We start from the raw sequence: 16,458 nt of genomic DNA, 5'->3' as shown, positions 1-16,458 counted from the left end.
TGGCCGTGCAATCAGGATTTATCACTCTCTCTCTCTCTCACACACACACAGACACACAGCAGCAGTGTGGGGTACTATGGAGAGGAGCAGTGAAATGGAACAGCCAGGCCAGATGCTTTAGTCTACTGTGGGAAGAGCAGAACACCAGAGTCTGAAATAGAGGAGGGAATGGTGATTGGACACAGTCTTATTTCCTGGTTCACTGCTTGGTTGAATTAGGTCATAGTGTTGATAGCTGTGCCGGGTCAAACACTAGTCGTGTTTCCATTCACATATTTCTATGCGTATTTTCAAGTATCACATTTAGAAAAGCTGTATGGAAATGGCAAAATTCGCTAAAACTTCCTCAATTTGCGAAAAAAGTTTTTAAACTCGTTTGAGGTGGTTTTTGCCTTTGTTGAAAAAAAGTTGGCGCGCTAAATGGATTAGTAGCGACCATTTAACTCACATGAGTGATCAGCTGTTTCCGCTGTTCCGCTTCTCAGATATTCCCAAAACATCTTCGTCTCCAAACATCATGAAACATGAACAATACTAACTGACATGAAAGAACAATTAAAACTTGCCCAACTGAAACAAATTTAAACAAATTCCTGATGTCATCTTCATTTTTCTTTCATAGATTGTTAGATTGCCAAGCCGACTTGTTTTGTCTCAAGTTCGTAACCTCTACTTCTTCTACTCCGTTTACTGGAGGATTACAGCTATGTAATGGTAATGGTTAACACTGTTAGCTCTGTCAGCACTGTCGCTGTTGTTTTCACTGTTAGCACCGTTAGCTGCGAGCTGCCAGTGTTCTGCCTAGGGATATTAATAATTAACCATTAACCTAAATTAATAATTTTAACTGATTAATGCTATTGGTTAAGCGGTTAAAAGAAATATAAAAACTCTGTTAAAAAGCCAAGCAAAACTCAGAGGAGTAAGGAGTCACTTTAAGGAGAAAAGCTGGTTCACCTTAACAGCCCACCTTAAGAGAGTCTGAGCCAGGGTTGATAGATACAGGAAGTTGGCTAGGGTCTTGAGCTGAGGAGTTGTAGCATTTATTCACCAACAAATAAACTTTACACACACTATCACTGCTACATTCAGTCACCGCTATAACACCACCGACAACCCCACACTCACCGCCGCCACACACACACGGCCTGTCGGGCACTCGCTAACGTTACTCTGCGCTGACAGACCGTATGTGTGTGACGACGGCGAGCACGAAGCAACCAGCAACACTACATCTCCTCTTAACACAAACCAAACAGACACTGTCTGTCGGTCACTCGCTATCGTTACGCCAGGCAGGCACACTGGGAGACTTACTGGGAAAGTGGCTGCATGTGTCCACGACAATACACGCAGCATCGTGGCTGCTACAGTAACTCTTCTGGTCGGGTGAACTGGGGACTCTTGCACTCACAGAGTTGTCTGTTTTCTGCAGCTGGCGCACCGCTGCATGCGATGCACTAATCTTGTCAGTTAATGGTTAATAATCGGTTAACAAGGGTCGGTTCTCGGTTAAAACAATTTTCAAAATTAGCATCCCTATTTCTAAAAAAAATAGAATTACCACTCAGAATGACCAACCAACACGATGTGTGCATGGACACGAGGACACGCCCATAGTTTGACCTACATTTATAGAGGCAGTAGGCCATCCTGATGTATCTTTCCTCCTTGACAGAATGAGCTACTCTACTTGACTACATTTATAGAGGTCCATCAGACTAGTCTGACAGGATGAGCTTCTGGTAGGTCAATCAAAGCGGGTAGCTCTATTTGTCAGAACACCGACTCAGCCGTCACCGTGATGAGAGCCGTGCAGACTGCAGAAGCAATAGAAATGCTCCCAATCTCACATTTAGCACCTTTAAGTGCTATTTGTGCAGAGGTTGAATGAAAGGCAGACAAAACAGTGTGGAACTCAAACAAATCTTTTACTCTCTATCTTACCGTCTCTATCCCCCCTCCCTCACTCACACCAGTGTCCACCCTCTCTCCTAAAAGCTGTGACTGGTTGTGGGTAGTTACATAATTAACCCAACTGTCCACATTTTGTAGCCTCACTGGCATTTAAAAAAAACCTTAAGTTATGACTAAAGGGTGCAGCATGAAATCGCATCTCATTGCTACCCGTCATTTCCCCCTCCGGTTGTTTCGGGTGGCGGCCTGTTGCACTAGCTGTGTGTATCCGTTCTTATGTGTTGTTTGGGATATTTGGATATTTTTTCCTCGCCCTCCGGCCCTGCTCAGCTGCTCCGACCATCTGTGCAAAGGCAAACAGAGAACAGAGGGATGGAAGGAGAGCGGTAGTGGTGGGGGAGGAAAGAAATCGAGGAGGGGAAAATGTTTGGGAGATGGAAGGATCGTCGGAGAATGAAAGAAGGCCTTTTGACATGTGAGATTTAGTTTAGAGGATGAGTATAGGATGACGGAAGAAGGAAAGAAAGACGAGGAAGAGTGTGCAGCGGGAATTGTTTCCAGGAAGCCAGCGGGCATAAAGATGATGTCTGTCCTCTAGAAATAGGAAAGTGAGTGTGTGCACGTTTAGGTCAGTGGAAACTAGGATGACTAGCGTTGTCTGGATTTTAGAGCTGGACCGGCAAAGATCAGCCAATAGTGAGCTCATTTTACATCTTGTTTTTTCCCTGTCTCTTTTCTCTCTCTGTCCCACCTTCTCCCCGTCTGTTCCCATGCTCCACAAGCCAAGCCTCTTCCTCTGGGTTGGCCTCTGCGTTGCCTCAGAGTTTGTCTCACCACTTAGCCTCCTGCACAGTCGGCTCCTCGCTCTGTTTGTAAACTTTGACAAGCCAGTTTCCTGCTACTCCCCCCCCCCCCCCCCCCACTTCCCCCTCTGCCTTCTCCAACTTGTAAAAACCTATCCGTTTCCTCTCTTCCTCCCATTTGCAAGGAGCTGATTAAACAAAATAAGAAACAGTTGTGTAATATTGATGCAGACAATGTATGACAGCTCGTATTCCAGATGGTTGCCCTTCATCAGGCCTCATATGCTTCACGTCCCACTTCTCGTCCTCGGTTGCTCATGTCTCTGGCTGCTCTGTTTGTGGCCCATGAGTCAAACTGTCTGCCTATCTTTGGGTTTATTGTACATGCGTTGACCCACTTAGCAAATACATCCAAGCCTTTTTTCCCACCTCAACCTACTTTTCTTTTTATAGCCTAATAGTATGGAGCAGTATTGCTTAGCTTTTCTCATCCATGTGCAGATTCAAAACTTGCGTGTCATAACATTATTACAGGTGGCATGTACATGTGTGTGTGTGTGCCGTTTGCGTGTCAAAGCTTTTTGCGCTCCCTTAAGAGTACTATCCCGGAAAACTAGTCTTCCACACTAGTGACTCTGATGCCATTTTGAACCAAGAAAAAAAAAAGTCAACCCGTAGCAGCTAGCTACGCTGGCCAAGTGTGTCACTGAGCTTTTTAGTCTCACAGAGGGGACCATTTGCCACTGCACTGCAGTTGGCATTGAAAATAATGAAGGGTATTTGTAGAATGTGTTGTTTCGGCAGTGGACATGTCCCTACTCTGCCCATCCCTCTGTGGTCCCTGAGACATTGAGCATAACATAAAATGTGTTGATCTAATTGTTTCCCTCTGAGTACAACTTATGAAGCTGTGATGTCTTTCTCTATGTATTGTATTGTCCTAGATAAGCTTCTGTCCTCTCCTGGGTTTATGCAGCAGTTCAGTCTCCAACTCCTATACATCAGACCGGCAATATGTCAGTTTGCCTGCTAACACTTGGACGCTTACATAAAAATATTTCTGTGTGTGATGCTGAAGCTGTATGAAGATACAAGTCATCACTTTATCTGATTCCTAGGATTAACAACATTCCTGGTGGAGAAGCTGCAAACGGCTTTTCATGTCTGGTCTTGCTGTTGACTAACCGTACTGTATATTATCCTCCTGTCTCTTTCCAGACCAGACCTCGCTGTCTCCAGAAAGCCTGTAGACCTGTGGCTATCCTGTGAGATTTAAGTCAGCTCCGCTTTGCAGAGACGGACCACTACCACTCGAGGGGAGATGAAGCCGGATGGGGTCGCCACGGCAGCGCTGGAGCCAATGGAAACATTGGAATCCAGTCCAGTAAATGAGGCAGCACCGGCCGTGGGTCAGGAGCCCAACCAGGCGGCCAGTCCGGTGGAGGAGATGCCACAGCAACCTGTAGGAGAGACAGGCCAGGCGGAACCCCAGCCAGAGCAGGCCAAGGAAACCCCAGCTGCCAAGGCCAGCAACAAGACTTCAGGAGACCCCAAAGCCAAGACTACCAACAAGGCCACGGCCAAGACAAAACCTGGCACAGCCAACCCAGCCAAGACCACACCTGGGTCGCGGCCCAACACAACCCAGAGCCGCCTCTCAAATGGCGTGTCCAAGCCCCAGACCAACGGAGCGGCTAAGAAACCCGCACCCGCCGCGGTCAAAAAGAGCTCCCCAATCCTAGCTCCCTACAAAAAACCAACAGCCACGAACCTGGCCCCGGCCCCCAAGAGCAAAGTGGGCGAGAAGAAACCCACAGGGGCTGCCACCAACGGCGCAAAGCCGATGACCGGAACAACAGCCGCCAAGAAGACGGCGCCCGCAACCGCTAATGGTGTCAAAACCAGCACCGCTGCAGCTGCTGCTAAAAAGCCCCCAGGTTGGTGAAAATGTCATCACAAAAACCATAAGTTGTAGTGTATTTCAGAATGTAGGCTGGGCTGTGTGGGAAAAAAAACATCCACAGTAAGCGCAGCATGAAATGTTTTCACAGATCCACTTTAATGAGGAGCGTTCACTATAATGTGATGACATGCAAATAGATGCACACGGGATGGATTCAGCACACATATTACACATGCCAGAGTGGCTGCTGGTAATCCAGAAATGCATTGCCCTATATCCTTATGACATGACCTATATCTGTGATATACATTACCATGTACTATATTATACTATACAGTAGAATACTGGTCTAATATTGTTCTTCACATTTTTCTTTACTTTTTCTCCTCTCCTCTCCTCTCCTCTCCTCTCCTCTCCTCTCCTCTCCTCTCCTCTCCTCTCCTCTCCTCTCCTCTCCTCTCCTCTCCAACTCCTTTCCTTTCCTTTCCTCTTCTCTCCACTTTCTCACCTATCCTCTCCTTCACCTCCTCTCTTTTCCTTTCCTTTTCTATCCACTTTCTCTCCTCTCCTTTCCTTTCCTCTCCATCTCCTCCCTTCTTCTCTCATTTCTTTCCTTTCTTCTTCTCTCCACCTCCTCTTCTCTCCTTTCCGTTCCTCTCCCTCCTTTCCTTTCCTTTCCTCTTCCCTCCACTTCCTCTCCTCTCCTCTCCTCCAGCTCCCAAGACTGCGTCTGCGACTCCCACCAAGCCTAGCTCTGCTGCCTCAACTAAGCCCCCTGTTTCCAAGACAACCAGGTAGGTGTGACACTTGTGTAGAAGTGAAGCCTCGCCCTTCCTGGAGTGTGTGTCTGCGTATATGTATAAGCACACATGTGTCTGAAAGAGATTTTCTGTGTGTCTGTAGATAGCACAGGCAGCTGTCTAAAATAGTTCCTCCTCTCAGAAATCCTTCAGGCTAAAGTGTTATGAGTGGGCTCCTTTTCTTAAAAGCCTTTCCTAGCAAATCAGCAAATTTGCTTCAGAACGGTAGCAAATCCGAATAAATTGCCAAATAGATAGGAATTGCGGCGTGATAAAGCTCCTCAGTGCCAAGTGAGCAGCAGTCGGTTCAAAAGGCTTCACTTGGCTACAGGTTCAAAGACGACCCTGTTTAAGAGAAAACACCCTGGAGGACTGAGGAACAATGATCTCCCACATAGAGGCCTGGAAGGGCCGCGTATAAGTAGGCCAGCGACCAGCCAATGTCAGAACAAGCCTTAGAGGAATGCCTCGCAGGGTTTCACCAGAGCAAGCATTATACAGCAGCATTATTAATAAAACAAGTTTAGGGAAGGAGCGGGGTTTAGAGAGAGGAGGAGGGCCTGTTGAAGATTTAACTGAGAACAAGAGAATGCTCTTAATGTTTTTGTTTCTTCAGAGGGGGCGTTTATGTATACCAGCATGAGCGCCTGTTTTTGTGCAATCAGGTCAACATGTGTTCCTCACCTGAGTCACACTGTGTGCATGGCGTTGGGTCCCGTGGTGGCTCAGCGATAGACCAGGAGAGGAGACTGAAGGAGGCCTTTGTCTGAGGCAGCAGTGGTGATCTTGATCAGAGCCTTTGGAAGTCTGACTGTTCTTTCAACAGGGGCTCATCCCGCTGCCTCCGCTTCTTGTTTGTTTGTTTGTTTGTTTGTCGGAGCAATAGCGTCTTTCTTCCTCGCTGCTATGCCACCATGGTGTGTGGTATGATGTGTTATGTCACCATGTTGCTATGTCTGTGTAGACACATTGTTCAGTCAGAAACACTTGCGTCAAACAGATTGGACCATTTGTAGCAAAGTTGTTATAACAAATAGAAAGCAGGAAAACAGCCACACACTGCAAGCAATCAAAGGAAGATGCTTAAAGGGATTAGTGTTGCACGGTATACCGATACTGGAAAGGTATCGCAAAACCCTGCCGTTAAAAACGGTATGATACCCCATTTTATTAAAGAACAACAGCCGTAGGCTATTTCCTATGAGTTGAGGCGATGTGCGACAGCAGGGTAGTGTTTGCGCAGCGCTTTTCTTTAAAGATTGGCATTTAGAGGAGCGGGCGGTGTTAACTTTGCTGCGGGTGGAAGCAGGCGTCTGTATCAGCAGAACTCCGTTCAAATAAACCAGGAAAATAACAGCGCGGCTCTAATAACAAATGTACCAATTAAATTAGATTCACCATCTTTTCTGAATCTATCCAAGCATCTCCTGTAATTCGGCAAACACATAATCTACTAAAGAGGACGTGTTGAAGTATATTTTGCCGTGTTTCGTGGACGGAAAGGAAAAGTAGTCCGGCGAGAGTGGTTCTCTTCACACCATTTCGACACAACACAGCACTTTCTACAGTTACTGTGGTGTCTTCCTGACTTTAGCTGCTTTTCCCTCATCAACTTCTCACAGAACTTCATCTGAATTTATTATCATTTTGTGGGTTTTTGTTTAGGAAGCCTCTCGCCGTCTCCTGTGCTGCAGTACCACTCTCCGCCTGAACTGTTACTGATGCACCGGCGTTGTTTTACAAAACAAATCCTTATTAAATGCTGTTGGAGAATATGTGATATCCGGTTGCAAATATGAAGTTAACTATCAAAGAAATCGCATATTCATGACTTATATTCTTGACATATTCCATGTTCTGGCATCTATTATTCCATTACTTTTCTTGATGTTTTAGTTTTTTGCCGTGGTATCGTTTCAATATCGCTATCGAGATATTTAGGCATGGTATTGTGTCAAAGTCATAATTTTGGTATCGTGACAACACTAAAAGGGATAGTTTGACGTTTTGGAAATTTATGCTTATTTGCTTCTTTGCTGAAAGTAACATTACATAGTTTGTCCACCAAAGATTTCTGACAAGCCAAACACCAAATTTAAGGGATCTTTGTTTATGTTACGGGTTTATGTGAAACATTTCTGCCGATATGTTGGTACCAGATGATTTTTGAGCTGTCAATTATGAAAATTGTTGTTGGCATCAGAAATCTAACTGAACAGGTGACAGCACTGATTGAGATATGGAATATACTGTACATACATAACAAAAAAGCTAAAAGATGCCATCACAAGTATATCATTTTTTTATTTTCTTCTCTTTTCAGTCATTGCCAATAGACTAACGTTAGACTAAGTTGCCAGCCACTTCCCTCTTCCTGGCAGCAAGGCGTTTCCCATGAAAATCCCTTAGGTCACCACCCAACACACACACACACACACACACACACACACACACACACCCACCCACACTCACTCCACGTGCCAGGGGTAGCAGTTGGATTGTTGAGATTACACTCAGATTACAGCTTTATACAACGGTTGATGTGCAAACATCTAATTAATAGTATTACACAAGGGCATGCTAGTAATCGCCGCTGTAGTACAGAACGCTCATTGTGCGACCTTTATGAACTGTCACGGTGATTTCATTCACAACTACTGACAAACTTTACATGTTCACCCAGTTCTCATTGGAACATGGAACATCACCACTTCTTTGGATATAAAATACCACAAAGCAAAATCACCACTATTGGAGTTCAGATCAACACTTCCAGACCACAGTTAGATTTCCCCTGCTGTAATAATGATTGGCTCAACAGCTTGATATGTGGTATTATTGCAATTTCTTTCTTTTTTTTGCAAATAACTTCATTTATCCTGATTTTAGTGCTATAAAAATAAGCTTTATTGTTAGGCTATTATTACATTTATGTTGCTTTTTAAATGACAAAGACTACAGTTTTAAATCCTTTTTTTTGTCAAATGCAGAACACAGAAGGGCAATGAGGCGCAGCGTTTTTTTTGTCAGCTGGGACGCTTTGGTTGCGTCTGGTTGCTATGATACGGAATATGCGCGGAAGTAAAAATTGCTCTGGATGAAGGAAGGCTGAAGCACATAGGGAGAGAAGACGAACCCGCCGGTCTATATGTATTAATTTCTCCTCCATTATTGTTGTTGTTCTGCACTTTTAGCCTACATGTATGATGTGACTGTTGGTCTTTGTGGTATTTGTCCCGCCCATCCTCCATTGTAATTGGACGACGTGTTAAAAAAGTGACAGAACGCAGCGTTTTACCCAAAGTTGAACATTTTTCAACTCTCGGCGACCAGAAAAAAACCCATACGTGCAGCGCTCAACGCCTCGTCATGCTGTTGACGTTTGTCGCATAGTTCAAATACACAACGCTCCCATTGCAAAGAGTTAAAAAAAAAACACGTGAAAATAGGCATAGCGGTTGTGGCGGTTGCTTGCCATCCCTTGCGGTTGTTTTATGAATAGCGCTGTATGGCAATATTCCGGTTATTGTGACATCCCTAACCACAGTGTTAATTGTAGGACCCTGAACTGTATGACTCCAAGTTAGGGACAAGAAGAGCTTGTATGTGTCCTATCAATAGCCCCTTTTCACCCCTCATCAGTAAGTCAATGCCCTGCTCATGCTCCCACGCTGCCCTCGTTGTACTCATAGAACACTCATTAAGTGACTAGCCGGGCTTTTAAATACAAAGACTAATGAGCAAATTTGTCAAAAACACTGAGCTGAAATACAGCCGAGGCTAATCAGGTTAAGATTGGATTATTACTGTGTGTGTCTAAGTGCACTTTATATGCAGTATTTTGTGGTGCTAGTGTATGAGTCAGTAAAATGTGTTACACATAGAGGATGTGTAGCCTAGAGAAGGATTTATCTGCAGTAGAATCCCCACGAGAGACGTATAACCATTACTGACGATAGGTTCCTCTGACAGTACCACGTACGCTTGTAGGCATACTTTGTAAAGTGTGTGTGTGTGTGTGTGTGTGTGTGTGTGTGTGTGTGTGTGCACACGTCAGCATTTGTATATGTGATGTGCTTTGACAGGGTCATCAATTTCTGCTTTAATTAGATTTTGCCCTTTTCCAACCTCCCTCAATCCTTAATTGAGGCCTGCTATCAGCAGAGTGGTAGAGAGATAGATGAACACATTAATTGCCATATCAGACACACCCTGCTTCTGCTGGTGCTGTCACACACACACATGCACACACACACACACACACACACACACACAGTCTCTCAATTTACTCTGTTATTCAATTGGCTCAATTGATTTAATTCCATCTGCAGCAGGTTCCAGTTATCAGACAAATAAAAGTGCAGAGCAAATGCAGGTTCACTAAGTGACGTCAATCTAATTTAAGGCCGCTCGCAAGTGTTTTGTTCCTCCTGTTCAGCTAGAGGTTTTAGCCTAATTAAATCAGGTTTTTTTAGCTGTTGATGCCAGTGACTCTTTATTATGGCTCATTCTTTGTGTGGCTCTTTTATTGGGACATTATGCACAGCCAACCTTTTTTGAAAACAGACTTTTGACGAGTTTGAAAGCTCATGTATATAAAAAAAAATACAGTTTTAGTTGTAAGATAGGTAGCCTTTTCTGTGTATAGTCTTAAGGTCTATTCAGACGGTAAGCGACAGGCGTACCCGTGCCCGCTTGGATCTTGGTACTGAGCTCCTCAAGTGAATAGACAGGAAGACGAGCAATCCATGTGTAAACACCAGGCGCTTTATGTTTGGTAACCATGGAAACAGATTCTGTGCACTACTGTATATGGTATCATATATATTAGGGCTGTCATTACTTAAAATATTTAATCTCAATTATCACATTATTGTCCATAGTTAATCGTGATTAACAGGCAACAACAGCTGTCAGTGTGTCAGTGTGCTGACTTGACTATGACTTGCCCCAAACTGCTTGTGATTATCATAAAGTGGGCATGTCTGTAAAGGGGAGACTCGTGGGTACCCATTGAACCCATTTTCATTCTCATATCTTGAGGTCAGAGGTCAAGGGACCCCTTTGAAAATGGCCATGCCTGTTTTTCCTCGCCAAAATGTAGCGTAAATTTGGAGCATTCTTTAGCCTCCTTCGTGACAAGCTAGTATAGGTTTATTTATAAAGATAGGTTTTCTAGTTTCATATGATACCAGTATCTTCAGTCTGTCTTTAAAACTGAGCCCGCTGCAACCTCCGATATACTGTATATATAGATCCCTAATCCCAGGTGGATTTGTTGACATATAGTGGTAATCCTAATCTTTGATGCCAACCACAGACTGTTACTGTTGATAGGCTATAATGTTATGACGATGCTAATTTAGCTATCTTAAGTTATTACTATACGTTACCTGATACATCCAGTCTTGCGCTGATGCTCTGCCATGTGAAAGCCCTTTTGTTGATGTCCCGATACGTGTTTAGAAAACAGTTATTTTTCAGGGAACTCACAAACGGCAAGGATCAGTCTCTCGTCCATTGATTTGCATTGCCCGTCACGAGAACAAAAGTTCAAGACAATTGAACTCTGGCAGCGGGCGGGGCGTGTGCATGTGCGTAAAACGAGCATGACCGCGGATTACGCGGGCTGCGGATTACGGCCGCTTGTCGCTCCGCCTGTTAAATTGCCCGCATCCTCCTACCTGCCCGATCTCGTTGAAAATGAGGTGCGTCAATCACTCCCCGTCCTTAAATTGTCACAGCATCTCACTAGCTAAGAAAGCAGCTCCTCTCACACAGTGCACTTTACCTGTCTACAAAGACATCAACGGGTCAGTGAGGGCGTTGAAGCTGAGTCGATGCTGATGTATTGTTTATGCACCATAGGTTAGGACTGTGTAGTGACGCGTGTATAACAACTAAAGTGAAGATGTTGGTGTGGGTAGAACGTGAGAATGCGAATGTGTGTGCACCGGCTGTTTGAAGCCAATTGCCCACAGCACGCCACTTGATTAGTGTGCAAATGGAGACTGGGTCGTTTGAACTTCATGTGTATGTGTGCTGGGATATATAACAGTTCATGTGTCCGCTTGTGTACATGAATATGTACCAATTTTTGTCTTTCTTGGGCAGCTGCAAAGACGGTCCAATTATGCATTGATAATCGGGGACTGGTATGCGGCATGCAGACAACACCACAGCACACTGTGAATTCGCTATATAGGTGCTTCAGTGGATGTACGTACTGTATACTGTATATGGACGCCTGCATAGTAGGAGCGGCATGCAATTAGAATGCTGGGCATGTGTTCATTCGCCGGTATATTACTCAGTGTGATGTGGAGGTAAAGGGGGGGGGTGAGGGGGGAGGCATATACGAACACGTGGTACGTGCGCACGTGCCGCTGAGCTGCCTTCTCCCGCGGTCTGCCGATGCAGCACAGTGAAGTGAAACAAAAATGGTGGCAGTGGAGTATGGAAGCTACATGGCTGAATAAGTCATGCGTCCCCGCTGAGCTGCCATCACTGCTGCCAGAGATACATACGGAGTGTGAGGGCTGTGCATGCAGAGAGCGCGAGTTGTGTGTGAGGGAGAGGCAGAGGTGGGGAAAAAATAAGCGGAGGACCAGAGGGTATCTCTGCGGGAGGCAGAGGGTAATATTGCCTTATAGATTAGAGGACATAGGAAGGGTATTCAGTCCAAACTCAGAGGAGGAAATAGGACGAGCTCGCTGTCAGGCGATCAGGTGGTTTTCCATTTTTGCCATCACTTTTTTTGCCAACCTCTCAGCCAGCCATGTTCCCACATTAGTCATGCTATGTTCCTCACTGATGGTCCCTCAGGGATGATAAAGTTTTATTGCATTGGAGTGAATGCTCCTCATGATCTAACAAATGACTGCTGTGTAATGTAATGATCCAGCACTAGTGTGTGTGTGTGTGTGTGTGTGTGTGTGTGTGTGTGTGTGTGTGTGTGTGTGTGTGTGTGTGTGTGTGTGTGTGTGTGGGGTGAGCAGCATTCAGGGTCCTCGCCCCAGACACTGTACCAGAGTCCGGCGTGAAGTGGACGACGACATGTTGCGCAGGCTGTAAATCCTCCGTCCCACTTTGGGTGTGGCAGATGACTCTGTGATGCAGTCTTCCGCTGCCATGGTTTTATAGAGGTGCAGCCGCAGAGCCAATTACCAAATGGATTTAGTGGGAACGAGTGGGAGAGAGGGATGGAAAGAGGGACAGAAGGAGGCGTGCATGTTTGAGTGGGAGACAAAGGTTTGAGTGTGCATGGGTGTGTTTGTGGGTGTTCACTCATGCTGCAGACATGTGATAGATGTACGATTTGTGAGAAGCAGCATTTTTTTTTCTTTGTGCCAGACCTACATATCAGCTGTTCTATTTTCAAAGCTGAACATATATGAAAAAAATATTGCGACCTCTTTTAAACATTCCCTTTTTTAATTGTCTCTTCCTTCCTTCTCTAATAAATTCACTTCATTGTACATACATATCTACCTACGTGACTGATGTAGATTTAATGAAACATTTTAATAGATGTTGGCTACAACTGCATTATTTAATATTTTGTACAGACTATATAGATGCTCTGCTGCAACAGTTAATCGATTAGTTGTTAACTAATAAATCAATTGCTAACTATTTTGATAATCAATTAATCAGTTTGAGTATTTAAAAAATAGAAAAAGAAGTAAAAATTCTCTGATTCCAGTTTCTTAAATGTGAATATTTTCTGGTTTCTTTACTTCTCTATGACAGTAAACTGAATATCTTTGAGCTGTGGACAAAACAAGACATTTGTCATCTTGAGCTTTGGGAAACACTGATCGACATTTTTGGCTGGACCACAGAGGGCCAGCCCTACAAAGGCAAAAGTCTGTCACTGAGTGATGAAGTTACATGATTGGTCCGCCAAGTGTTGGAGTTTCCTCATTGGCCGTTGCTCTTTCAAAATGTAAACGTGGAAAACAGTCCTTTATGCAAATGAGCCCGTCCAGCGCAAAGCGTCCGGCTCACGAAACTCGGACCAAGCTGTCAAACTAGGCGATCTAGTTCTGAAATTAAACGAGATTCAGCAGTGGCATCACCTATTTGTCACTTAAAATGTTTCACCGTCCACCGGGCGGTGAATCAACTTCCCAGTGCGAACACTTGAATAGCCCTTTAAATTATTAGGTGCTAAAAGATGTAAAATGCACTAATATTTGAATCCAGAGTTATTTCCTTCCTCCGTAAATGTGAATGAGACCCAGACCGAGGCTGGACCGAGGGCTGGGAGGCGGAGTTAAAGGAAACGCCACTGCGCCTTCTCTATGGGCCCAATGGATGCGGAAGATCCCCAGATGATCCGGGTATTTTATCACTCGGCAGTCGAACCATTTTGGCTTTGTGTGCCACTAAGCAAGGAATGAACGGTGCCCCGCCTCCAGCGCTGTATCCAGTTCTCTTTACACATCCATGACGCTGGGGGCTGCACTTTCAGCTTTGCTGCTGCTGTGGAGCAAGCAGACACCCCTGTGCCTCAGGCCTAACACAGTGAGCTCCTATTGTCCCATAAAGAAACATTAGGAAAGGGATGATCACATTTAGAGAGGAGATCTCTTATCAGATTCAACAATTCAACAATAACATTTCCTAAGCATCCTTTGTCACATGACTGTATCCTTCCTGAGAGGCCACTTAAACCAGTGTGAAGACCCTGCCTCCATGTTTCTGGTGCTTAATTATCACAGCATCATCTTTAATTTGCTGCTCATCTTGAGAGGAGGGAGGGCCTTCCACCATCCACCACCGTTTGTCGCCTTTGCTGCAGGGAAGATGTCTGCCTGCATGCTTGCTTACTCATTTGCCCCTTTCATGGTGCATCTCATTATTTAAATCATAGCCTGACTCTTGTTGTATCGCATCAAAGCCGCACCAGCAGGCGACCATGTTTTTTCATTTTTACACACAGCAATCCAGTTGTCGGCACCGATGATTGAGGAAATGTGGAGATTGTTGTTGCTAGATTGTTGTTAATGCTCCTCAGGCGAACTTTAAGTATTTTGCGTTGTGCCTCAGTGCGCCTGTAGCAACTAACAGCCGTGAGATTTTTCAGCTCCAGTGCATATCTGGGCTTTCTGTCCAACATTTGCTTTAACCCCGATTTATAGTGTTATTTCTCTCAGCAAGGCCTGGGGTGAAATATGAACAGTGAACACAGCTGTCTACAAGCTGCCCGTTGAGTTAAAGTAGCATCGTTTAAAGACTACAATGGCTCCTACAGGCTTCTCTGTCATTCAGCTGAGCTCAATTACAGAATGAATGGACGCTTCAAATAATTCATCAATGCATCACTGTATTGAGGCATTGTCACCATAAACTACTACTGATCTCACAACACAAGAGCTTATTTTACTGTGGACTGGTCACTTAAACACTGTAATAGGTTTTCGTCTGTGCGGACTGCCTTCTCTGATGAGGAAGAAGAAGACATTGATATGAGATAATGTGTAATCGGATGAATATTATCTCTTTCTCTCTATCTCCTTCTTCCCTCCTTCTTTCCCAGTGGCCTGGTTAATTTCCAGCGCTCTCTAAAGTAATGCTGTCTTCTTGGATTATCCGTATTCCATTTATCAGACAGATTATTGCGAATGCTCTCTCTGAAGATCCCCTCAGCATACTTCATCTCTAATACCAGGTTCTGAATCTATTAAGTCGCCCCATTCTCCTCTCCCTGTAATCTTATCTTTTACTCTCTAATTCAGGCACCACAGACTCAAACGTTTTTTTTTTTCAAGAGCTTATTCTCATTTCACCTTTTAACATCTTGTTCATCGGCGACCAATTTTAGGCTTAAAAACTTAACATCTCATTCAACGTTTCCCAATTTAAGTTTAGGACTCAGAGCCTTGCTGTCGAGAATGTTATAGAGGAGACATTTTAGATGAAATGTATTTGCTCCGACTTCCAACTGTCCCAGACTTACGAACCAATGTCCCAAATCAAGTTTGTTTGTTTTTATTCTACATAATAAATATAGTTTAGTTTCATTATAATCTATGCATTAGAAAATGTGCGAGTTAATTCGCGTCACTTCATTGACTTACTCTGGCCATTTGTAAAGACTCTTTAAATATGAGCGCTATAAATTAATCACTGATCATCCTTCTGACGTTTAATAATGATGACTGAGATTTCACCGCAAAAAAACAAAACGCTTTATTTTTCTCATTCCGGCTACCTCTTTTCACCCTTTGTCTGAAACGCTGTGTTTGAGCTCCTGCCCCCACCCACCTCCAAAAAACTCTGCTCTGATTGGTCAACTGGTCCACTGTTGTGATTGGTCAACCAAATCAAACTCTTTGGACCCCGCTTCAGCTACGCTATAACTAGCTTTGTTTGAGGGTGTGCCAAGCTAGCCACTAGGCAAAATATGTTATATGGTGACATCACCACGTTACAGAAGAAAAGGCGGGACTTCAAGTGTTCAAGGTGTGTCAAAGCCTGGATGTAATAATTTAATTTGTAATGATATGTTTCTCTACTGTCCCAGAATTGTCCCAGACACTGTATCTTTGTTTCCCAGGTGCTTTTTATTGTTCTCAGGACAACGGGACAGCCTTAACTTCGAGCGCTGCTCAGACTAAACTGTCTAATTGAAGAAAGTGATTTTATTTTTTTTCCCCTAAAAAAGTTTTCCCTTAGCTAGCACTACAGTTCTGCCAAGATTTGGTGCAACTTTGGCCTATTGCATTTCACCACTGTTCCAGATGATAATCGTTTTTATTGTCTCTATTACAAAGTAATGAGAGGGCATTGTTTCGCTTCAAGAACACTAGCGCATTTACTAGCAAATTTCCTCATCATCAGCCCTTCAGACTTTCCAGTAAATGCACAGTAAATCAATGTGTCACCGATGAGTCTGTTAGTGGTTTTCCATAGTCACATTTTTATGGGTTTTAGATTAGTAAAAACTGCATCGACATGATCCAACAACCTCAGTATGAGTAACACACCTTTCACTACCCCAAAGCCAAGTCTAAATGGTGCTGAACAG

The 16,458-nt window shown here is 44.2% G+C and overlaps 1 protein-coding gene across 1 annotated transcript in view; it reads left to right on the top strand.

The window, feature by feature from the left end:
- Positions 1-16,458, top strand: part of prr36b (proline rich 36b) — a 38,342-nt gene that overhangs the window by 15,763 nt on the left and 6,121 nt on the right. The window contains exons 2-3 of the mRNA XM_074655628.1: positions 3,939-4,657; positions 5,339-5,417. Of these exons, the coding sequence (XP_074511729.1) occupies positions 4,042-4,657; positions 5,339-5,417 (695 nt within the window). The 5' untranslated portion in view covers positions 3,939-4,041. The remainder of the gene's footprint in view (positions 1-3,938; positions 4,658-5,338; positions 5,418-16,458) is intronic.

Source organism: Sebastes fasciatus, chromosome 13 (genome assembly GCF_043250625.1).
Source record: "Sebastes fasciatus isolate fSebFas1 chromosome 13, fSebFas1.pri, whole genome shotgun sequence".
Lineage (NCBI taxonomy): Eukaryota > Metazoa > Chordata > Actinopteri > Perciformes > Sebastidae > Sebastes > Sebastes fasciatus.
The sequence above is the reverse complement of the archived record's forward strand: the minus strand, read 5'-3'. Positions and strand labels throughout refer to the sequence as shown.